This window comes from Apteryx mantelli, chromosome 27, assembly GCF_036417845.1.
Source record: "Apteryx mantelli isolate bAptMan1 chromosome 27, bAptMan1.hap1, whole genome shotgun sequence".
In the NCBI taxonomy this organism is placed as follows: domain Eukaryota; kingdom Metazoa; phylum Chordata; class Aves; order Apterygiformes; family Apterygidae; genus Apteryx; species Apteryx mantelli.
Window position 1 is genome coordinate 7,398,730 of NC_090004.1, and position 25,082 is coordinate 7,423,811.

General features: G+C 37.3%; 1 protein-coding gene across 3 annotated transcripts in view; it reads left to right on the forward strand.

The window, feature by feature from the left end:
• Positions 1 to 25,082, forward strand: part of ZMYM4 (zinc finger MYM-type containing 4) — a 44,646-nt gene that overhangs the window by 17,194 nt on the left and 2,370 nt on the right. Inside the window, exons 5-28 of one of the 3 annotated variants that reach the window (XM_067311329.1) lie at positions 2,619 to 2,697; positions 3,131 to 3,383; positions 4,943 to 5,117; positions 5,236 to 5,448; positions 7,409 to 7,559; positions 8,431 to 8,546; positions 8,675 to 8,947; positions 9,435 to 9,585; positions 9,828 to 10,000; positions 10,292 to 10,442; positions 12,096 to 12,236; positions 12,525 to 12,562; positions 13,774 to 13,918; positions 14,529 to 14,650; positions 14,995 to 15,166; positions 16,124 to 16,177; positions 16,291 to 16,470; positions 17,003 to 17,097; positions 17,697 to 17,868; positions 19,131 to 19,226; positions 19,591 to 19,742; positions 21,111 to 21,222; positions 22,570 to 22,818; positions 23,897 to 24,026. In XM_067311329.1, the coding sequence (XP_067167430.1) occupies positions 2,619 to 2,697; positions 3,131 to 3,383; positions 4,943 to 5,117; positions 5,236 to 5,448; positions 7,409 to 7,559; positions 8,431 to 8,546; positions 8,675 to 8,947; positions 9,435 to 9,585; positions 9,828 to 10,000; positions 10,292 to 10,442; positions 12,096 to 12,236; positions 12,525 to 12,562; positions 13,774 to 13,918; positions 14,529 to 14,650; positions 14,995 to 15,166; positions 16,124 to 16,177; positions 16,291 to 16,470; positions 17,003 to 17,097; positions 17,697 to 17,868; positions 19,131 to 19,226; positions 19,591 to 19,742; positions 21,111 to 21,222; positions 22,570 to 22,818; positions 23,897 to 24,026 (3,593 nt within the window). The remainder of the gene's footprint in view (positions 1 to 2,618; positions 2,698 to 3,130; positions 3,384 to 4,942; positions 5,118 to 5,235; positions 5,449 to 7,408; positions 7,560 to 8,430; positions 8,547 to 8,674; positions 8,948 to 9,434; positions 9,586 to 9,827; positions 10,001 to 10,291; positions 10,443 to 12,095; positions 12,237 to 12,524; positions 12,563 to 13,773; positions 13,919 to 14,528; positions 14,651 to 14,994; positions 15,167 to 16,123; positions 16,178 to 16,290; positions 16,471 to 17,002; positions 17,098 to 17,696; positions 17,869 to 19,130; positions 19,227 to 19,590; positions 19,743 to 21,110; positions 21,223 to 22,569; positions 22,819 to 23,896; positions 24,027 to 25,082) is intronic. The other 2 variants (XM_067311330.1, XM_067311331.1) reach the window with 2 other exon arrangements.

Below are 25,082 nucleotides of genomic sequence, written 5' to 3' on the forward strand. Positions count from 1 at the left end.
TCTTACCTTACCAAAATATTAAAATACATGCAGGTCAGTGAAGTCAATTTAAGCATATGTTTACATGACTTTCTCATTTGAGACTGACATTTTTTATGATGATGTAGGTAAGAGTCCAATGATTCCAAAATGGAGAAAGGCTGACCTGTTGGGCTGTGTGGTGCTGGGGCAAGGACCTTGAGTTCTAACCTTTCTTTGCCACTGGTTTGCTTTGTGATACCAAGGAAATCATTTATGTTTCAGTTCCTGTCTCCTCCCTGCTAGTATTTGGGTTTCATGCCAAAATTGCAAAATACTGCGAATTTTTGGCACAGTGTGAACTCTAGTGTTTAACTGTTTGGTTTGGTCATGTGAATAGTGGTGATTTATCTGACCTACCCTTAGCCTTTCAAAATTAGGTGTACAGTCTTAAGCTAAGTGTTTAGAGTCTCTTTATACTAAGTGAAAAGTAAACAGAATTTCCCAAAGCTGATTCATCCCATTTGCCTTGACACTGGAGTTTTGGTGTTCTTGTTCAGGCATTAGTTTTTCTAGTATCATTCTATGTACTTTTGCAGTATTTTCTCTTTTTGAGCCAGTCTTCCCCAATTTTTTTCTTCTTTTCTCATGATATTCTTGGCTAACTAAAAAAAAAAAATAGTAAACAAGTATTTGAAACCATTCAGATTTCACTGCCCTTCTAATTTGTTCAGTATCCATGAGGTTGTTTTTATTTTTCCTTAAGTATATATAATGTCAAACCATATATACCTTAGTTAAATCTGTCTATTCTTTCGTCCTCCAAGATGGCATCTGGTATGTGGATTTGTGTGGAATGTAATGCAAGATGTCTGTGATCATCAAAGATCATATTAATGAGTAAAAGTGAAGACTTGGGGAATTTAAATATCAAATACCTTATTGTTCAAAATACTAATTCCTTTGAGTAAAATCTTATAATTATCAACTCTCTCTTATACTGGAAAAGTATGAGAACTGAGGAAGGTTCATTTTAGTTTTGCTTTAAATCAGAATTAGTGTTTTGTTTTTTTCATGCATCCTGAAAGATAGAGCATTACTTGCTGTAACCTATAGTAGGAGCTGAAGCTTCTTGGCTTCCAGCACTGTTGCACAGCTGTGAAACTATGCTTGGTCACGCACAGTTGATGTCAGGATTTGGTTCCATTTCTATTCCTGGTATTGACTAGGACATAGTTTTTAAATTGTAATACAAAAAAAACACAGTGCTTTAAAACCAGTATCGTGGCATGCCCGTACACAGCTTAAAAGCGGTGTCTTACTGGAAATTTGAATGTGTCAGTCTGATAGTTTACATGGTGAACTAGTACCTTTGACTATTCTTTTGGGAAACCTGTTGAGAAATAGTTTGGTTGTCTTAGTATAGAAACTTGTAATTTTCCCAAATGAGTAGGAGAAATGTTAAATTTTAACAGATATTACGTGGATGTTAGGGTGCATTTTAAGAGATGGCTTAAGCTGAGGGGAGCATTCACTGCCACTGAAAAGTGAGAGTTTATTTTTGCCCAGTGATTTTGAATTGGCTTACCTTGCAGTCAGACAGCAACTGTTAATTTATCTCAGTCATAATATGACACCATGCCCTTGCTATTGTCAAATAACTGTAAGTAGGTTAAATCTTACCAGCTCCATAGTTCCGAGAGATTATTGTTTTTGACCTAGTAAGATTTAAATGTAGAGTGTTAGAAGCTGCTTTATGGTTCAGATTTCTGGAGAAAGCACGAGCAGGAAGCACGGTGTCAAAGTATGAGTAGCTGCTGTGAGCAAGCTAGTGATTTATAGTACGTCAGCTATTCCGCAAGCAACTGTCTGTAGGGATTTTCTTATTCTGTAGTAAATGCAAGGTTATTCCCCTCTCACTGAGGCCAGTCTAAGCAGGGACTGTTATGGTCTGCTTGTAGCAATGGCAGCTTCACACAGCTGGTTCAAGGAACTAAGCTGGCCAAACAAACAAACAAACAAAAAGACTACAATAAGAAGTTAATTTTTGGCTGACTCAGCTCTATCAACCAGTTCAGCATCGAAGCCCAGAATAGGTGATGGGGCAGAACCATGGATGTCCCATTTTAAAACTCCTTAACCTGTCATGAAGCTTCACTTTAGGCTCCTCCAAGGTACTTAAGTCTTAATGAAGTACGGAATACTTCTGCTGATCTAGGTCTGAGTCTCTATTTCATTGTTATCACCTATGAATTTGAAAATAAAGCTTTTTTCACAGAGTGAGGGTAAGGACTGCAAACAGTAAAGCACTTCTGGATGGAAAGTTCTTTGTAAATGGAAGGCAGAGATTTCTTTTAAGTTTTGCCTACACCAAATTTGAAAGGGTCTGGAATACAGCTGGAAAGGGGAATGTATCGTGCAGGTGCACTTTTCCATTTCCACATGTTGCTCTCAGTTGTATGCTGCAAACTTCTGAGCGGGTTGTGTGTGCTGCCTCAGCACAGCAACATCTGTATACCTGGTCTTTGGAAAAGACTTAGGAGATTCATTCTTGCTTTGCTGGACCTTAGATTCAATACAGCATTATGAAAGAATGGAAATCATGTAACCTGTTATTACATGTATATATTTGTTCTCCTTTTCCTTTCCCTTTGTTTTAGGAGTACGGCCAACAGCCAAAAACTCAGGAAGGGGAGCTGAAAATCAGTGCTGTATTTTCAGTCAGTGGCAGTCCTCTTGGTAAGGAATAGGCAAGACTAACTTCATTTAAATCTATAAAATGTATCACTTTTGCAAATGGTCTTGCAGATTATTCTACGTTTCATTTGCTATGTGTAAGCCCAGTAGAAAAAAAGAACTAGTTTGGTTTAGAGACAATGATATTCAGAGATTTTAAAAGACTTTTATTTTTGAGGCAAAGGAGAATTGAATGTGAAAGGGGTGCTAAAAGCACATTAGCAATTTCAGCAGTAGTTGACACTATCTCCTCTGCAGAATGCCAGCGCAGGGCATGTATTTATAGAAATTTCTTCTGCTATTTAATGCTCCCTTATATCCTGACAATCTAAAGCAAGTCATAGGCTTTATGCTTACCCCCTGCACAACAGTGAATGATATGCAATATATATATAACAGTTACTGTATGTTTTCTCTCTCTCTCTCTTTTTTTTAGCTCCACAGTTGTCGTCAGGTTTCCAGCCTGCTGTGGCATCCTCTGGCATGAGTAAAATGCTTCCTTCAGTTCCAACCACAGCTGTTCGGGTTTCCTGTTCTGGCTGTAAAAAAATCCTCCAGAAGGGGCAAACTGCATACCAGAGGAAAGGCTCTACTCAGCTCTTCTGCTCCACACTGTGCCTCACTGGATACACTGTTCCAGCTTCTCGCCCACCAGCTTCTACCAAGAAAACCTGCTCAAGCTGCTCAAAGTAGGACAGTGTTTTAACTTGTTCTAGTAATAATTGATACTCAAGCAAATAATGAAAGGCTTCAATTATCTTCTTATACTATATGCTGTTTTTCTAATGCCCACTTCTTATGTTGAGCTTCCCTGCAAAAGATTGTGTTCAATACTGTTATTTGTTGATCTGTCTACAAATAACACTCTGAGTTCCATTTCATGAATTGGATTTTGCATGCACATAGATTTAAAAGCCTCTGCTGTGAAATGTGCATCCTGTCTTTTTTTTTATTAGAAAGAGCCAAATATAAAAAACTGTATTTCAAAAGGTACTTCACTTTCCTCACATTTTAAAATGTCATTATACTCTCAAAACCACTATTTGGAAAAAATTCTTTAGAAAAGATGTTCTCCATTTTCCACAGCCTGTTGGAAATACAGGCCTGAATCTTCTGCTCTAGAAACCATTTTAATTATTAAAATTATGTTTTTCTTTCTGTCATTATCTCCAAAATAGCAGAAGTAGAGTTCTGTCTGGCTCTTTAAGCTGTCATGAATATGACTGTACCATACCTTAAGGCAAATAAATAGCCTCTCAGGCTAATTGTGTGAGAAGAGAATTATTTATATATAGTAATTTTAGTTATATAAGTTTCTTTGCAGAACGAATGCTGCTTTGTTTTTGCATCATTTCTTCAACAACAGATTTATTTCCTTCAGTTTTACAAGGTCAACAGAACTTAAACTTGAAACTTCAGTTAATTGTTCTTTTTACTTGATATGTCACTGTGAAAAGGCCTTGTAATAAAGTTCACCTGTCTTTGCTGTAATTTGTTTTTATTCTGTTGAAAAGTGGTTTACATCTGACAAGACAAGTGAGGAGGAGGCATCCTTCCAACCAAGGAAGTGATATAAAGATTTCCTCCTATTTTTTATACTTAAGTTCTTTGAAACTTTTCTGCAAATGACTGTTTTAAAAGAGGGAGAAAGTAAGCAGAGCCTTAAGTTTGTGAAATCCAGCAACAAACAAAAAGAATTGTAGACTGGAGATAGAAGAAGGAAAGGTTGCAATAGTGGTCAGATTATTTTGGATTGAACTACGTGGTGATTAGAAATTGTGACCTTTTGCGTTTCCCTTTTTTTTCCCTACCCCGTTATGATTGATATTTTCATTGTTAAAGGGAATTAATCCGCATAACCTCCTTTCTGAACGTTTTTACTAAACACCACGCAAAACAGTTGTCTCCTCCCAGTTCCTTTCCAAAAGGTTCGATGATCCAACCTGATGTGTTTATATGCCTCTCCTAAGTCCAGATAGAAAATGTTTCACAAAGTATCCACTTGCAAATAAACAACCTAACTGATTCTCATTTGTACTTCTTTATTATTTTCCTGCCAGTAAAAGAAAAATGAAGTCAGGTACTTTGATCAGAAAAAAAAAAAAAAAAGCTTTAAATTAAATGAATCCATCCTCTTCTAGAAAGAGAGCATTTGGTCTGCAACAAAAGAAGGGAGAGCAGGTTGACATGAAAACATTTATTCTTCACCTCTTTATTTCTTTTGGGTTTTTTTTTTTTCCTTCCATAGAGACATTCTAAATCCAAAGGATGTAATCACTGCCCAGTTTGACAATACAAATTCCAGTAAGGATTTCTGCAGCCAGTCATGTCTTTCTACGTATGAACTGAAAAGGAAACCTGTTGTTACTATTCATACTAACAGCATTTCAACCAAGTGCAGCATGTGCCAGAAAAATGCAGTGGTAAGTGCAAACTCCTTTTTTGTTTGAATTTCCTTTAGATCAGGACAACTTGATATCCCAGAGATCAGCTATTCCATATTCTTTCTATTTTTATTATATATTCTTTCTATTCTTTTAGATTAGACATGAAGTGAATTATCAAAATGTTGTCCACAAGCTCTGCAGTGATGCCTGCTTCTCCAAGTTCCGCTCGGCTAATAATTTGACCATGAACTGCTGTGAGAACTGTGGGGGCTACTGTTACAGTGGATCTGGCCAGTGTCACATGCTTCAAATAGAGGGACAGTCAAAGAAGTTCTGCAGTTCAACATGTGTTACAGCATACAAGCAGGTATATTTTGACACTTACAATACTAAAAGCATGTCTTTGATTGGATTTTGAGCCTTTTAAGAAATAGATCTTGATTTATTAGTTGATAACTTTAGTTATTAGCCTGTCTTAAGATTTTCCCTTTTCCATTTGCTACTTAATTTTTGTCCCAGCCTATTGCTTTGTTTCTCATACTACTAAAACAGCTATTGAGTATATGTATGAGAAAAGGCACAGTAGAACCAGCCAGCAATAGTCCACTGTGACAAATCTGGGCCAGCTTCTCAGGAGATGACCATCATCTGACAGTGCACAAGAACCTCTTGAGCAGAGCTGGTTTTTTCTGCCTTTGAGGTGCTCTCTGTTTAAGTATTACTCTCTGCCAGATATGAGTGACAAAAGTAATGTAGTTTCTCATTGGCTGCCTCCCAATCCTTACAAGTGAACAGTAGTATAACTTTAGGATATCTCACGTTGTGACAGATCCTTCTTGCTATTGAAAAAGAAGTTTTTTCAAAATTCCAGCTTTCTAAATATATTGTCTCAATCATGCTCCCCAACTTTATGGTCATGGATACCTTAAATAGTAAAAACACGAGAGAACCCTTTACTTTTTTGACTCACCTCAGCTATTGAGATTGCAGAATTTGAATTAAGTGGAGAGGAAAAGTAATAATTAGTTGATCATTATGATTTTAAATTTTTAATATTTTAATTTTGATTTTAATCGTGCCTCTTGAAGAGCTGAGCAGTAGAGAGAACCCTAATTTGGTATGATAGCTCAATTACTTTTGACTGACATTTTAATGCGATTACTTTAGGAGAAATTTCCTTATGATAAGATAGTGTAACTGTACATTTTATGACTTGACTCTGCTGCCCCATTATTCAGACCACTTAGACCAAGAAAATGAATGAATTAAAAAAAAATCTGGTAAAATATTTCTTCCAGAAAACTACCTACAATATTGGTTGTCCTCTGAAGTGCTATTGTAACAAATATGGAAATTAAATTAACTAAACTGGAAAAGAGAGGGATTTCATACTGCCTTTGCATCTCACAACATAATGTCATATAAGTTAGTCTTCCTGGAAATACAGTATGTTCAAAGCTTATAAAAATAAGAGTAATCTAACTTCTATTGTTTTTTGTTTGTTTGTTTTTTAAACAGCACTCATGTCAATTGACAGATACATTCTGATCATATCTGGATCTTTTGTGATATATATTTTTTAATCCTTAGCAATGTATACTCTGTTCTATCCTTCTGTGAAAATCTCGTATAGCTGTTTGTAGAACAAAGTGCATTTTTAAGGACACGGTAATAAAATGTTCTGGTACAGTATTTCTCAAACTGTTTTCCAAACTTAAAGATGCTAAAAACCTTTCAGTGGTTGTATAGACACCCACATAGTAAGTCTATGGAAAAATAGACTTCTTCTTGGGGGTCTCTTTAAAAAAAGTAGTTCATAGACCGTGGATTGAAAACATTGTGATTATTACTAGGAGATATAAGATATTTCTGTTCCCCATTTTCTCGCCAAAGGTATCTTCAGGGAACCTGTTTCTTCATGTTTCTTGTTTTCTAATCTGCTGAATGGGATTATTGCTTACATACATAGCTAAATGTGTTAAGCCATAAGCAAAATGTCATTTATTGGCGAAAATTTTTAAAGTACAAGTTACTTGACATGTGCTACTACAACATGTATTATAGTTTGCACTTGGAGGCTTTAGTCCTAACAGCCTAGGGACTGTTTAAACTTGTCTTAAACGGTAGTCCTTAGCCTGAATGATAGCAAGCATATTGGAGAACTCAGAGAAGTATATCTGCATTATAAATATTACAGCTGTAACGTAAGTTCTGTTTCAAGTACACTGACTCTCATTTTATGCACATTTTATGTGTTAGTGACTAATTTCCAGGTTAGTAAAAACCACTAAGTTTCAGATGAATGACCTCTTTTACTGTTTCCACAGAAGTCAGCTAAAATTACACCTTGCGCACTGTGTAAATCTTTGAGATCTTCAGCTGAGATGATCGAGAGCACAAATAACTTGGGAAAAACTGAACTGTTTTGCTCTGTTAACTGCTTGTCAGCATATAGAGTTAAAGTGGTTGCTTCTGCAGGTAACTTTTTGCTTTTACTTTTTTAGAAGCATAATTTCACATAGTTTATATCCAAACTTAATTTATCTTGAAAGCAAAGGCAGATGTTCTTTCTTTGGGGAATGGAAAGTGACATTTCTTTTTTTAAAGGGATGGTACTGACATGAGAACATAGGGGCTTTCTACTGTAGACTAACTTCACTGTGACAGTGCAGACATTTCAGCTTTTAAATAAAGCTGTTTTTCTAGGAAGAAAAGGGTAGAAGCCAAAAGTTTTCCCTTTTTCACTTTGTCTTTTTGTGCATTCACGAACATATATAAATTTCCAGGATTTGTATATTAATACATTGAACGTTGGGGTTTTCAGATATGTTTATACATTCCATTCCTATTCTAGATATCTGCTAGAAAACAATCTATTTAGACCTTTCTTTGTTTTTAGCGGACCTAAACATAATCATAAACATTAGCGTATTTTCTGCTCTCACAAATGAAACTGGTGGGTTTCCCAGCTAGACAAATCCACTTGTGTGGACACCTACTATACCACCACTGTGACTATTCTGCTTTTGTTGTCCAGGTGATTAGTTTAGTTACCTCTGCCTAATGCTGCCTTGGGCTAGGTAAACAGATTACCTGCTATTTCTCTTGTAAAACAGAAAAATGCCTACTGATGTCCTAGGGATACTAGGAGATTAAAGGGTCTGGCAAGCAGCAGGCACCGCTGCTGCAACGTCTGCTTCTGAATCTGTAGAAACTTTGTCTTAGACTTCTGTGTGTATCTTGCCTTGTCATTCAGAATCTTGCACATCATTGTATGCACAGTACAAAATTATCTGCAATGTTACTTGATGTTGGATAAATCATTTTTTCTCCTCTGTTTCACCCTCAGGTGTTCAAGTTCAGTGCAACAGCTGTAAAACTTCCACAGTCCCTCAGTATCACTTGGCTATGTCAGATGGGAGCATACGTAATTTTTGCAGCTACAGTTGTGTAGTAGCTTTTCAGGTATGACATCTAGGATTTCTTCTTAGCTCAATTAATAGAATAATAAATTGATAGTATAAATATCTGGCATGCTGGGTAATATGTAATACTGTAAAATAAGGTCTCTTCCTCAATTTGCTTTCCTGCAGAATTTGTTCAACAAGCCTGCAGGAATGAACTCCTCTGTGGTACCCCTGTCACAAGGTCAAGTAATTGTAAGCATTCCCTCGGGGGCAACAGTATCGGCAGGTGGCACTACCTCGACTGTGTCCCCCAGCTCCATGAGCAGTTCAGCTGCAGCTGGTCTACAGAGGCTGGCTGCCCAGTCCCAGCAAGTCACTTTTTCCCGCGCAGTTGTAAAACTCAGGTGTCAGCACTGTAACAGATTGTTTGCAACCAAACCAGAACTGCTTGACTATAAGGTAATAAAAATTAGGGCTTTGCAAGCTTTTCTCAACCAGAAATTCAAGAAATTGTAACTATATTATATGCAATGGTCCGTCAGTACTTCTCTGTTGCTTACTGTGACCTGCTATGGGGGAATTTGGAACAGATTTTGTTATTATTTAACCATTACCAAAATTAATACTGATACTAGCTCTATTATCTTAAAAAAAAAAAAAAAAAAAAAAAAAAAGACTGACTGGTTAGGTAAGCACATCCCTTATTCTTGGTGCTAGAGATGATCCTTTTAATTCCAGGACAAAGCACATTGGTGAGGGCTTTCTGCAGAAAATTGCTCTGCCTTTGTTATAAAACTGAATGGAGAGACTTATTCCCTAGTGCTGTCTGTTGGTGAATTCTAAGGGCATAAATATGCTTTTGAGTTTTTATTAACTATTTAAATGTTCACATCTAGGAGGTGAAAACGAGATTTGGCTCATCTGAAACATTCTCGATATGTTGCAGGGTAAAATGTTTCAGTTTTGTGGGAAGACCTGCTGTGATGAATATAAGAAGAGGAGCAGCGTAATGGCAATGTGTGAATACTGCAAAATTGAGAAAATTATCAAGGAGACGGTGCGATTCTCAGGCATAGATAAGCCATTCTGTAGTGAAGGTAAGAAAGGGCAAAGCTGTGTCTCAGATAAATCAAGTCAGAAGTACTTGGCCTTAAAATTTTGGGTGATACTAAAAGAAGCCTAATGTTTACCTAGAACTTTGTTTACACTTTATATTTTAATGCTACATTTCAATAAATTATTACAGACATAACTGAATACAAGGACTAGAAGTGCCAAGCAAACATAATTTTGATACTGAAGCATGCTTTTGATATATTGCTGTTTTCTCTTCTTTTAGGTTGTAAACTGCTTTATAAACATGACTTGGCTAAACGTTGGGGAAACCACTGTAAAATGTGCAGTTACTGTTTACAGGCTTCCCCCAAACTGGTCCAGAATCACTTTGGGGGGAAGATGGAGGAATTCTGCTCAGAGGAATGCATGTCTAAATTTACGGTTTTGTTTTACCAGGTAAGTGATATTCTTGCATAGTATTCTCTGAAATATAGACGTGCTAGCAAAAGAACCTTTGAAGTTGAGGAGCTGTGTGAACTGCCTGTAGTTGATCTTTATATCCAAAGAAGATATTACATGTATGTGATAGATGAGTAAATTCCTCTTAAGTTCTGAGTACCGCTTTCCCATATAGAGAAAACCTAATTTGGATTGTGGGAATACAGACACCAAATGTTCTGCTGCTTTGGGATGCTCTTCTTGTTGTTCATATGTGTGTTTAATTTCTCCCTCACTCTGTTTTTCTAGATGGCAAAGTGTGATGGTTGTAAGAGACAAGGTAAACTCAGCGAGTCCATGAAATGGCAAGGGGAGATCAAACATTTTTGCAATCTGCTTTGTATTCTGAAGTTCTGTAATCACCAAAGTGTTTTTAACCCTCCATCCCAAAACAACACAGGTAAAACAGGATGTGAATAGTATTCCTTTTTGGTGTGCATAATAGTGATATGATCACTTATTTGGAAATTCAATTCAGTGAACTTTTAATTAAATATATATTGTCTACGGGGGGACTTGCCTGTTGCCATTGAATGGGCTCAATTTTAGATATTTCTGTTCAGGCAATCTCAGATTTCTGTGGGTATGAAATGAGGTTGCTTCATATACCAAAGGTAGATTTTGATTTTAAAGAAGACGAAACATGAAGTGCTATTTTCAATCGCTTTCATAAAACGAAGGCCCACTTTATTAAGATAAAATGTACTGATGTCTGTTGAAGACATGTTAAATATCTAGCTTGTCTCATGTACTTTATAAGACATAGCCAGATATAGTACAATGTTAGCGTTCATTTAACAAAAAATGATAAGTGGTAAAATTGTAGTAGCCTTAATGATTAAAAGTACAGACTTCTGTATATGAACTTAATGTATCCAGTTCTGTGTAGTGTGTAGGCATATGAAGGGTTACTGTTTCTATTTCATTAAGTGTTGAAGCTTAAAGTATCAATGCTAAGATTAATGTATGCTGTAGCTGTTTCATTGCTGGTTATTTTAGCAGATGGAATGGGAAGGAGGGTGGGAATGAAGCCCACAGGAATAGGAACTGTGAGTTTCTGTAGGGAATGAAATGCAAAGGGAAGAAAGGAAGAAAGGCCCACAAAGACAGGAAGAGGAAGCGAAACAAAGGGCAGAAATAGCACTGGTCCTAAAGAGGGGCATATTCTCCCACTGAGTGATGGTGACTGCAACAGTAAGGTACCCAACGAGCAATAAAGAATATTAACTGAAAGTTTATAGTATGCACCAGGCCATATACTACTCTTGAATTATGTGCACATCTCCTGCTTACGTTGGTGGGAGTTGTTTTCCCTGATTAAGAGTAATATATCACTATATAAGTAACTTTATACTTTCAGGCCATAACTATACCATGTGACATTCCTGGTCTTGTCAGTACATTTGGCTGTTAGTAAGGATAGCAATATGTATGATGGGCCTGCTTCTTCAAAAGTGTGCCAGCAACTTCAGCTGAGGCAAGTGTGTAACACCTTTGAAAAATTGGGCTCCAGGTGTCTCTCTGAACAGGGGGCTGCCAGAATAATGGAGTGCCTCAGAATAGTGTTTTTTTGATGAAATGTGGTAATGGTGCTTTCAGATGCAAAGAATCTAAGAGTTGCTCTAACTGCGAGATTCTTGTAAAATTCTTATCAAAAAAAAATGAGCTCATTCATTATATAGAGCGTATAAGCTTGTCAGGACCTTTGCTGTCTCCTGTACTATATATGTATGGTACTGAGCACAGTGAGGTGTCCTGTTCTGTTGTCTCCCAAGTACTGCCGTAATACATATAATACTACAAATAGAAAGTCCCTTTTATACTATGATGAACTTCTGAAATGTTTCAGTGATTGGAAAACAGCTTAAGTTTGCTTATGGAACCAACTCCTATTTAAACTGAAAACCTGCAGTTTGACACCTGCATTCCCCTCTCATAAGGCAGGCTTTTTCATTTGGAGATGAATCTGGAGGGTGGGAGCTGTTGCTAAAATGTTTTTTTTTATAAATTATCTTACTGCTCATTCTAGTTTTCTTCTGTTCCTTCTATCCAGCAAACCTTTCTATGGCACCAGCTTCCTCATCAGGCCCTCCTTCTTTGAGAAAGGATTCAACCCCTGTCATAGCAAACGTGGTGTCCCTTGCAAGCACCCCTGCTGCCCAGCCTACAGTTAATTCCAACAATGTTTTACAGGGTAGGACTGTTAAATATGACTTCTGCATTTTTAAAACTCCATTTCAGGATATTTATATTTGTTCCTGGATCTTTCCCACTGGGGACAATAGCCACTTCTTCATTACCCTTCATATCAGTGCAGATGGTTACTGTTTTGTCCTTCCTTTACCAAGGTATAAATAATGACTTAAATTTATTTACATGCACCAGAGAATGAAGTTTAATGGGAATTCTTTTTCTTGACCTTGGCGGATTATGGGTCTTGATGACAAGAACACAAACTACTTTGTGTCGTTTCTCTTCACAGGTGCAGTCCCTACTGTGACAGCAAAAATAATAGGAGATGTAAGTTTTGCAAAAGAATCTTTTTATCCCTTTTGCCCAAATTGTATCAATAACAAGTAAAGTATCCAAGAATTTAGCACTGTCATTTTGTAACTCCTTTTCCTGCTTGTGACTGGGATTTAAAATCCATCCAGCTTGCAGATGCATGTTTATAAATGGATACTTGTATGGTATAAAAGTCTTTTTGTGTTCAAGGACAGATTGATTTGATCTTTTAGATAAAGACTGTTGAATTGCAGCTCTAGATGGCTGTAGTTCTCAAGCAATTTACATGTGGCCTCCATACTGGGCACTACCTTTTGTGGCCAGAAGTGGGATGTGATATCAAAAGGGCTGCCATGGGAGTAAGGGAACCAAATGGGCTGCTGAGGCTGACATTACCAAGCTCTTGCACCTTAGCTTCCCTTCCCCGCTCCCTCAGTAGTGTGATAACAGAGCTGTGGGGAACCACTGTCACTTCTTATCTTTTAATAAGTCCTAGAGTCCCCACTTTTGGGCTCTTTGATGTATGTACTGTATATCTTGTGACTCTCTTAAAATACTGAGATTTTATGATGTAGCGCTCAGGTTCTGGAAGACTGGCACCCTTGCTTTTAGCTCAAGTATGCTTTATGGATTAGAGTGTAAACTTCCCCTACTGAAACAGATCGTGTTATTTGAATGCATGACTGAAAATAACAGTTAGCAGGACTTGAAATGATTACACCCACAAGTAATCAGTGTGTGTATAATCAAGAAGCGATACTGATGCTGCCAGTATTTGCATTCTGGTTTTATTTTTATTCCTTTTCAATGTTTTCACATTGATTTACTCAGTGTTTTGGGTATCTGCATCAGCCAACTCTTAAGTCCTCAAAAAGTATGTTAACATAAGTTCTTTTTAGATCTTTGCCATCAGTAAGATTCCAAGATCAAAAGTTTATAGAGGTTGTTTGACTACAGAAATCAAACATTGTTCGGGTCTGTTCTCTGCACTCTTAACAAGAAAAAAAAAGCCCATTGTTTGATTAAAATACATTTTTATGAAGACTAGAAAGCACCAAATGCATTAGAAAGCTGTTTTTCTGCATTTTTAAATGATTGTTTTTAATAGCAACTGTAATACTGCTTTAAATCATGCAGCCTCCCATAGTAGAGAACAAATATTAATCTTTATAATATGCTACCACAACCAATACTGATTCTGCCCTCATTTGTGTTTATTAAAACAGGCCAGTACTCAGACAGATGCCCTGAAACTACCCCCATCACAACCACCCAGGCTTTTAAAAAACAAAGCGTTATTGTGCAAGCCAATCACACAGACTAAGGCCACCTCATGCAAACCTCATACACAAAACAAAGAATGCCAGACAGGTATGTATCTAATCTCTAACCCATTTTTTAAAAGTCTTTATTGCAGGTGAGAGAGTAATGCATGGTTTATGTAACAGAGAATTATTTTTCTTAACATATTTTAAAACCTTAAATAGTTTTCAGATTGTTGTTTCCAAGCAGCAGTTTGCCTTACAGATGCAAAGCATTGGCTGTTCTTTGAAATTCTGAAAAGCTTCATGTGTAATGAATCTTGAGATTGGCTTCCAGTCATCTTTAGTGTTCTGTAATGATCTTAAAATAGTGGAGAATGAGGTGAAGTGGTTATGTGACATACAAAAGGTTGTGGAGGGAACTTGTTTCCCTCAGGACAGAATTTGTGAGTTCTGTGATAGGTGTAATATGTCCTGTTTCAGATAAATTTACTGTACTTGTTCTCATGTAATCCTCTATTAGGACTTGATGTGTACATGCACAAATATTCAGATAAGTTGCAAGTCAGCAGGGTAATATACAGTACTGTGCACATTGAGCTAAAAGCAGAAGTCGCCAGTGATGGAGCCCCACACAATTATAATGGTCACTCTGAAGTGTGCAGGATGGCCATGCGCTCTTTTTAGGAACTAAACCATTTTTGTTTTCTTTTTAATAGAAGAAGAAGAAGAAGTTCAACCCCAAATCATTGTGGTACCTGTACCTGTACCAGTGTTTGTGCCAGTACCCCTTCACCTCTATACACAGTATACACCAGTTCCACTTGGGATGCCAGTACCTGTAAGTTATCCTTCAGTTCACTAGAGAGGTGGTATATGGTCTTGGTTTTCAACAGGGGACAGAGCAATGTCATTGAGTTTTGTTTTTAGTCCAGCTTAGATGCAGGTGGTATTTGGAATTGAAACCATTTCTTTCCTTATTCACATTATACTTAATTAAGCATCATCACACACAGTTTATAGTGTCGTTGCAGATATGAAGCAAGTTGTCCAGTCTGAAGTTATTTTAAAATTTTATGTAATCCTAAAATATATGTAAGATTAAGGGAGAGGAATCTCCCTTCCCTATTTGCTGTTTCCCTTCTCCCACAAACAAGTTCTAATATTTTCCATGTGTCTGTATAGGTACCAGTTCCTATGCTTTTCCCAACTACCCTGGATAATGCTGATAAGATCATCGAAACTATTCAGGATATCAAGGAAAAGATTCCCACAAATCCATTTGAAGCTGATCTCCTTCAGATGGCAGAAATGATTGCAGAAGATGAGGAGAAAGAAAAAACACACTCTCATGGTGGTATGTGATGTTTTTTAAAAAGGAAAATTAAATTAAGTGAAATAGAGGTCCTCTCTTCACAGAAAATAGGTAGAGAAATAGTTGTTGGGCCTGATTGACTGCTTCCCAAGTAAGCATGCCATGTTAAATGGTCTTGTTGTCCTACCAACATTTGTTTTCACAATGAAAGCGTTTGTGCAGTTTAAGTGTTAACCTACACAGGAGTACAGTGCTTATGCCATGAGTTAGTGATTTTGAGTGCTTGGTTTTTAAAATGAAGAAGCCTTCTGGGAATTCCGCTGAACTGCATATTTGAAGAAAGTTTTGCCTCTGTATGCAATATTCTATTTTTTGTTTTGGAAATGTGTTTTCTTTTAAGGTTTGCTTACTCTTGTTGCATGGTTCCCATCTCAGGTGCTGGTTGTGCTTGCACCTTTCTGAAGCTTTTGTAATTTCACAGAGGTTTATCAGTCAATACTCAGTAGAGCTATGTTTAGCTTAGAACCTGAGTTAGATACAGATCACCAACAGTGGTTTAAATGTCTTTGTATTCCCTTTCCCTGATCCTAGGTACTGGTTTGACTTCTGGGTTGGCAGTAACAGATTCCTAGAGATAGTATCCCCTAGATCAATATGTCATGCATTAGCAGAAGAAAGACTCAGAATCAAGAGGGCAGAGCAGCTGCATTACAAGAATATTTTTCCTGTCAGGCTTTTAATGGTGGATTCTTGGAGGGCGGTACATTTAGAAATTTAGAAAAGCAAAGCAAATGTGAATTAGTTCTGCATTTCTGTTTCTCCCGTAACAGCATGGCATAGGTAGAGACCTGTTGGTAGAACTCTAGTGGAGGAGAAGATTCATTACCTATTGGCAGTATTATAACTTAATATATAGTGTTTTGGTGTTCAAAATCTTTTGTCTCAGTTATGTAAGCTGTGAATCATTTGTAGATATAGGATTTCCTTCTTTTTCTTAAGGATCTCAAACATCTGAGCACGAGCTCTTCTTGGACCCCAAGATATTTGAGAAAGGTCAGTTGGATTTTTTTTTTTGTGAAGAGACTTTGATCCTGCTGTCTTTCAAACTTCTGTTTTTGTCCATCCTTTCCTATAGCACATGATGTATTTGATCGTTCTCATTACAGACCAAGGTAGCACTTACAGTGGAGACCTAGAATCGGAAGCAGTGTCCACTCCACACAGCTGGGAGGATGAGTTAAATCACTATGCCTTACGATCAAATACCCTACCGGATCCAGATCCAGAACTGAAACAGTTCTCCAAAGGGGATGTGGAACAGGACCTGGAGGCAGATTTTCCATCAGGTCTGTATAATGTGAAGAAAAATGCATTGCTGTATAAAAGTATGCACAATTTTCTGAGTAAATATTGTACCAGCAGTCTGCTTGTGAAGGGGATGTGTTTTCATTTACTACAACTGGGTATTTAAAGCTGCAGTAATACATCAGCTCTACTAAAAATTATTATTTTTTAGAATATGGTTGGTGTCTTTAAAGATAGCATTCTACAGAACCACTGACAGGGGTAGCAGGTAATCTTGCTGGACTCCTTTGCATTTAGCACTTCTATGTCCCTAGGTACAATTCATTTCAGTTGTGCAGAAGAATAAGCTTGCCTAAATAAGTACATCCACTGTTTGGGGGGCTTTTTACCTCTTCTGAGAATTTACTTTTTTATATAGAAGGTAAATTTATTGCCTAATTATCCAAAGGCAAAGCATTACTTAAATATGTGGATGTGATTGTCAACTTCAGGATATTCAGTAGTATCTAAGTGACACTTCTACTTCGGCATGTTAAATCATATAAACTCTTAATGGTGTTAATTTGACTTTAGACTCATTTGACCCTCTCAGTAAAGGACTGGGTCTACATTCGCGTTCACGAGCAAGACGGAGACATAGAGATGGCTTCCCACAGCCAAAAAGACGGGTAAGAAAGTATTTTTGGAACATAAGTTTCTCACATTTAAGGTAATAACATTAAGTGCATGCTTATTCTCAAAGTAAGAAGTCTTGCTCTGGGGTGAAAATGAGAACTTGATTTTAACTATGCTATATATATATATATATATTTTTTTTTTTTTCTGTTCTCCTGCTATATAAAATAAGATTTTCTTCCCTCTGCTCTGCAACTAGGTAGAATAAATGTTCTTTTTGGTGCAGAACATTTAAAGAATGTGTATCATTTAAAAAGCTCCAAAATAGATGTATTTTTAAGTAGTGTAATAATCTACAGGAAAGAAACAATCTTTTATGATGTAGGCAGAGAGGAATATATTTCTGTGTGTATTTATCATGAGAAGAATTACTGTTATTATTACACCTTTTCCATGAAGCATGGTTAATATTTGTCCACTTATTAATTAAAAAAAAAAATTGTATAGTCATTCAGCTTCTGTCATGAGCGTAGGTTTTTGTTATCATGTCAGTGCACTGTCTTTATTATCCAAGATCACGTTAAGTTTCCATAGATAAGGAGCTTATTAAATGTAAGCTTGTGTTTTCTTTGGTTTGTGCGTTTTCCTGCAGGGACGGAAGAAGTCTGTAGTTTCTGTAGAGCCCCGGAATCTCATGCAGGGTTCCTACCCAGGATGCTCTGTTTCTGGGATGACCCTGAAGTACATGTATGGGGTAAATGCCTGGAAGAATTGGGTCCAATGGAAAAACGCACAGGAGGAACAAGGGGACCTAAAGTTTTCAGGTAAACTTGTCTGTCTTTCAGTGGAAACCACAGTACTTAGTTGAAGAGCGCTCAGTGTGATATGTTATTCAGGTAGGTATTAGGATTATTCATTATTAACTGAGGTTTAAAATATCCATGAGTAGAGAAAAGATTTTATGGAACATCATCTTATGGCTTCTCATGCATTTAAAAATCTCATCTCTTGCATTCTTAATTTATCTGTCACCTATTAAAACAGACTCTAAAATACAAGGTTTCTTTTCAACATTATAATGCATTAACTCCCCCTTTGTGTTCATTTATGTGCGATAATTCATGTATAGAATAGATGTTTTATGCAGCTGCAGAGCTTTTACTGAACTAATATCAGGCAATAGTTCTAAGTTGGCAATACTATGTTGGTCCCATCTTTTTCTTCTGTAGTTAAAGTATTCACAAAGCATTTGTGTGCCAGCATAATTGTTTGCCATAAAAAAAACTGTATGCTACAGTGTTAAAATCTAACACCTCATTTCTAGACTTCACAGTTGTGAAGAAACCTTCCTGAAACTCTTCTCATTCTATGCTGCACCCTGCCTGAAACTAACTTTAAAAGGCATGAGTTGTTCCTTTCGTCTCACTAGGGTGACATCTAATAGTGGCAATGTAAATGCTGTGTTCGTTTGTTTGTCTAATTATGACTTTTTTACAAAAGCACAGCAGTCCTGGGATTTGGCAGTGTCCAACTCTCCTTTTCTCTGGTCTCAAATCTGTCTTACATGCTTGCACTGAGAGTTTTGTGGGCAAATTTTCAGAGTCCAGCAGAGAATTTAAATTAGGAATGTAACTGAGCTTTGCTGGGATGGTGGGGAAGAGAGCAAACCATATTAAACATTGCTGCAATGTAAAGAACTTAGTGTGATAGGACTTGTATAAGAGAGATCTCAAAGGGAAGAATTCTGGTTAGAGAGAGATCTGCTTCTTCCTCATTTGGAATTTCTGTTGTCATTACATGAGAACAGCTGTTTCTTGTTTCCCAGAAGAAGAGTAATCACATGAGTTATTGTCTTTTCTTCTTGTGGTTAAGGAAAAAATGATTACAGCCAGTTCCAGGAAACTATATCCAAACCCCAGAAAGGTTCCCTGTTTAGTCCCGAGCAGTCAGTCACTTGTGTATGGTGTGGAGCAGCCAAGGCTAGTAATTTCATTGCGGATTCTCTGATTGATTGATTCTCTATTTGCTCTGCTTCCCTTTCCGAATCCCATGGCCCTTTAAACTCTTCATTCCTTCTCCCTTTAAGGAGTCGAATATGCTGCACTCAACTCATGTCCAGAGCTACTAGGAAATACTCAAGATCTTTCTCTCACTCAAGATTCCCCTGAGTCCAGCTATAGAGGTGAAGCTGATTTATCAACCCTACACTGCCAGCCTCAAGCATACGTAACCATTGCCATGCCACAGCTTCGGTGTCACTGAGCTCCCTACCATTTAAATATCCTAGCTTTAAATATCTATATTCTTCTTACTCAGTTACAGCATTTGTACTGGTTATACATGCTGGTGGTTTGTTTTTTGTTGGCCAACTATTTATTTAATTGTTAGCTGACAGACAGGAAATAGTTCACAAGTTTAGACATACAGGGGACTGTTTGTTTGGGATAGATGTTTTAACAGTTCTGCCTGCATGAAATGATAAGGAATGTGTGAAGATTTAGTCTGTTGAATGAAGTTAATTTTTCTCATAATTTTCTTCACCGCAGTTCGTCCTGTGAAACTCAAGGAGGACATTCTCTCATGCACTTTTGCTGAACTGAGTTTTGGCTTGTGCCAGTTTATTCAAGAGGTGCGGAGACCAAATGGAGAAAAATATGATCCTGACAGCATCTTATACTTGTGCCTTGGAATTCAGCAGGTAACTCATTGAGTTAGGGTATTGCTGAGAACATGCCAAACACTAGTGTGGCTTTTTGTGCAGTATCCATAACACCATGCTGTGTTTGCAGAGGAGGCAAGAGTGTTTCTTTATTTCTGCTTTATTCTTAGTCTGTTTTGGTCCCATACTTGGCTAATTTGTCTGGACCTTTTTATGATCAAAGTAGAATGGCCTCTTCTGTACTTGGGAGGAATGTGGTATGGAGGGATAGGTGTTTCTGTCTGGACACAAATCTTTCATTTTGGTACCTTTTTTATCCTTGCCATGTGTAGGAAAGCTAGGTATAAACTTGTGGATCCTCAGAAATATTTGCTTTATGATGGAATGTTTCAGATCTAAATAGTTGCACAATGCTCTTCTAATATGCAAGTTACATGGACGAGATTACCCGGGAAAGACTGTGCTCCTTCAGTGGTTAAGCAGATACCTATTGTGTTGGCAAAACTTACAGAAATAGTATAATGTGAATAATAGAATTGTAATTAATGAATACTAAGAGTCATGTAACCAGTCCTTGCTACCTGCTTAGGCACTGCATGTTGAAACAGTTGCAGCACAAACCTAGAATAAAATAACTTCTATTGAAAACTCAGTGTCTCAGTTTAACATACCACCGTTTGAGGCTTTTTTGTAGAAATATCTTTTCATTCGTTTTCTTGAATAGTCATTGGGTGATAAGGAATAAAGAGCTATTTCTGATGTAAAACCTGCCATTTGATTAGGCATGGAATTATCTTTGACTTTTTTTTTTTTCCTGGCTGTGCTTGAAAAAATGCAGAAGGAGTTAAAATTCAGATTGCCATTGATAAGGTCTAGGAGTTTCAGCATTTTTTGTGTTCCGCTTTTGACTTGCATACTTTCTCGTCTACAGAAAAAAAAATGTTAATGGCTCCTTGACCAGAATTTAGGGGACTTTTGCATTGGTGCTGTAAGTTGAGCTTTTTCTGCAGCCCCCCACTGGGCCTCTATCTGTTGTCAGGAGAGCCTGTATTAGCAAGTGAAGTTTCTTTTCATAGAAGGGTATTCAGTAACTAACCTGTTCTGTATAGACAAACTTTTTTTTTTTGAAAGATATTTTTCTTTACTTTTAGAGGATGATGATTTTTCAGAAAACAGCTCTAGAGCTTGGAACATTGGCAATAATTCTTGCCTATATCTCCCATTTCATACTGGGGAGGTCCCAGTCCCTGCAGAAAATCTGATTAGATATCTTACTGAAGAATTCAACAACATGTTTTGGACCATAAGACACTTGGACATAAGAAAGAAAAAGAATCTGATGTCCTGTATCTTTTCTGCAATGTTAAGTAATCATAAATTGTATGTCTTCCTTTTTTTCTCTTGTAGTACCTGTTTGAGAATGGTAGAATAGATAACATTTTTACCGAGCCCTATTCCAGGTTTATGATTGAGCTTACAAAACTCTTGAAAATCTGGGAACCTACAATTCTTCCAAATGGTAGGACAATTATTTTATTTTGTGTAGCTGCATGACAAAGTCATTATTATAAATTACTACTTTCTCATTGTCATGAAGAAGAATATGATCTGAGGCATTCACATTAGTTTCCTCTTCCCCACCATGTAGTTGTTTGTGGTAGACTAGAACTGTGGATTTTATGTCTATCTCTCTCGGTCACAGATTGCACTTTAATATATCTTTGTCTCTGATTAATCTGTCAACTTCTTTGAAAGAAAGGCTTCCCATTCCTCTAGTAAACATGCCGGTTCTTCTCTTCCCTTAAGTTTTAGCTAGTCTTTATTTGAATACAGGTAGCCAGAACTGTATGTGGTATTTGAGATGGGTTACTGCAAATACTGTGTACAATTACATTAGTATTTCCTTGTCAATACTGGAAATATTTCTTCTGATAAATCATAGGATCACAGTAGCAGGCTGTTGGTATCTTATCTCAACTCCTTGACTTCAAGTTCTTCTCACCTTAATCACTTCCAAATTAAGAGCTCCTGAATTCTGCAGATATTTTTAATTGGTCTTCAAGTATGAACATGTGCTTTATAAAGCTGGACAGCAGCAATTTTAGTAGATCAGATCTTTTAAGAGTACCAGGAAACCTTGAGTGATGTTGGAAACTCCATACCTGGATCTACAACTGGCTTTTCATTTTAAAATTTAACTTTCTATTTAATGAAGAAATAGCCCAGTTACTTGTAGACTGATGCATACAGTGAAGTTGTTTTTCTCAACAAGTATCTTATAAGCCTCCATATCTCCCTTTCCTAGCTGGCTTACCATAACAACAGTGGTAGAGGTGGTATCATTTGAACTCATGCTCCATGCCCTAGGAATTATACTTTTTTTGCAGTTGACTGACTGTGGTTTAATTCAGTGAAATTAAAACTCAGTGAGATTCTGCTGGTATCTGCAATCTTCCTTTATATCCTTCTCTCCATTCTTCAGGCACTGGAGGATCTTGCTGTTGCACAACTTGGTTCTCCATGCTTCCTCTTATGTTCATGCATGCAGTCTTCTTGATGTTACTGGAATTACAGTTGCTTATTATAGGTCTGAATTTGATCTGATGTGCAGTTCATTCACATACAAGGTTAGGTAAAAGAGAACTTACGTGAGTTTCTGACAGAATCTGCCTTCTTAATATTATCTATTTCTGCCCTCCCACCCTGCCTGTATGTGATACTTTCTCTTGTCACTTTGAGAAAATTCTTAAAATCCACTAGATTGCCAGGGATCTGTAAAAGCTGTTCATTTATAACCGAGTGTGGAGAACAGCCCTAAAATAGCATAAATAACCCTTTTCTTTTTTTCTTTGCCCATTGTCTTCAGGTTACATGTTCTCAAGAATTGAAGAGGAACACTTGTGGGAATGTAAACAGCTGGGTGCATATTCCCCTATAGTCTTATTGAACACACTTCTATTCTTCAACACCAAATACTTCCAACTAAAGAATGTCAGCGAGCACCTGAAATTATCGTTCGCCCATGTCATGAGACGCACCCGGACTCTGAAGTATAATACTAAGATGACGTATTTACGTTTTTTCCCACCCTTTCAGAAACAAGAGGTAGAATCAGGTAAGTGCCTGCTTTCTGATTCTGAATTTCTGCAATCATATTTATATTGTCTGCTCCTTATTTTAAAAAGGGACAAGGGGAAGAATATGTTATGCAGTAAGCAGAGCTGTGAAGAGTCTGACTTCTGCTGTTACCCAGTACATTTTCAATATTTTTTCACCTCTAGTAGGGTTTAAAATGAGATTCGACATGAGCCAAGGTGTCTAGTTAAAAAAAAACCCAAAACTTCTAGTTGAAAACATACTAATTAGTAATGTTGTCTGCCTTTGTGGAGTGCCTTTGCAAGGACATCAAGTGGGATCATGATACTATTGGCTTCTTCAGTTAAAAGTTCCAATATGTACATGAATTCTTCTTTATTAAGAAAAATTATATCCTCCATATTCTTCTGCTAGGTACTAGTTCTTGCTAGTTTTTCTGTAAGAGGAATAACACTTCTACTCTTCCCTCATAGAATTACATCCTTGATGAGATTGAAAGCATGTGCCCTAGTTAATATTCTAAGCAAGTGACCACAGAATCTTCCTTAAGTGCTTTTTAGATTACTTCTATCCCAGAATTTAATTTTTAGTCTGATTTCCTAAGAAAGCAGAACTTACAGAATTATGTTGTCTATCTATATGTAAGCTCCCTTGTTCCCACAATGGCTTTGAACTTAGCCAGTTTGAACTGAGGGGCAGGATTCTTAAAAGTGCTCAGTTTTTATAAGCTTTGGGATAGAGGAAGAGAACAGGAAACTCTGCCCAATTGGTGCCCGGTGGCATCACTGAAGGAAAGGTGGGAGCTCTCCGCTATTCATGTCTCTTGTCCTTGTGGCAGCAACTGACTCACCAGTTAGCACCCCCGTAGCTATGGACACACTATAGCATATGTGATGTTTTGCTCACCCAGCAGGCTGATTACATCAGACCGGTTGATTTGCTTATGATTTTGAATGACAGATTATAATGTCAAATAGTGTCTTGCTTCTTTGTGATACAAAATCCCATCAGACTGGTGCTAAGCGAAGTGACTAGGGTTTATTCTTGGAGGTGCTATTCTTCGCTGAACATCTGTGATGTCATTTTTCTGTATCCAGATAAATTATCTGTAGGCAAAAGGAAACGTGGTGAAGATGAGGAGATTGCAACAGCAGTGGAAATGGCTGAAAATACGGATAATCCCCTGCGATGTCCAGTCCGACTTTATGAATTTTACTTGTCAAAATGGTAAGTGACAGAACTTGATTTTCAATCTGTATGTGGACTAGAACAGTCCAAAAGGGCAAAACATTTCTGTGAGGAAAATAGGTGCAGTTTTCTCCCAGCACCCTCCAAAGGTAGAAGAGTTTATGAGCTAAGTACTTGGCTTTGAAAAGCAGGTAACCAGCATCCATCCCTCAGGCCTCTGGAAGCAAGGATCCCACCCAGACCTTTTGTGCCTGTACTGCAGGCTTCTCTCTCCTTTTCCTAGTACCCCAATGTGAGTAGAGCCATGCTAATAGGACTTCCTTCATCAGCACTGCTGTTGGACTCAGCAAATAGGTAGTGTTTGTTACTTGTGTTGGATAAAGAGTAGAGTTACAAAGAGATGTATATCCTTTAAATGCCTTTTTACAGATCCTCAGGAGATCCCTGAAGAGGGCCCTCCACAGGGTGCAAGTCTAAACAGAGAGCATTACTATAGTGACCATGATCTTCTCATCTCTCTAACTTCCTATGCAGGATTCTTCTTCTGAGAAGCTTATGACTAGTATCACATGTTCCATGTGAAAAAGAGTAGGAAAAGTGTGAAATAGATAAAACTGCTGATGGCTTTTGCATGCTGAAATGTGAGATTAACTTTTATTTAGAAATTAGAAAGAAGACTATATAGCAAGGACATAGATATAAGTCATTTTGTCTCTCCCTTTTCCTATACAAATTTTAGTTAGATCATTGAGCAGTTGGAATATGGTGTTCCTCTCTTTTCAAAGAAAATACACGTGCAAAATGAAACAGTATTTCATTAGTGCCAACTAACACCCAAATAAATCACCCTCAAAAATACACCTAGTGAGCTTACTACAAATTATCCTATTGCTTAGGCAAAGGTGTGCCTCGTAGCTGTCCTGACTCTCTGTCTCCCCGTTACCTTCCATGCATTCACTTGCATATCATTAAAAGCTTTTAGCTGTCCTTGGGCTGTGAAAACACTTTCATGCTCCTCGTCATATATCACAGCTAAGCCCCTGCAGTCATGCAAGCATCAGTAAAAATTAACTTTTTTGTTTTAATCTGAATGTT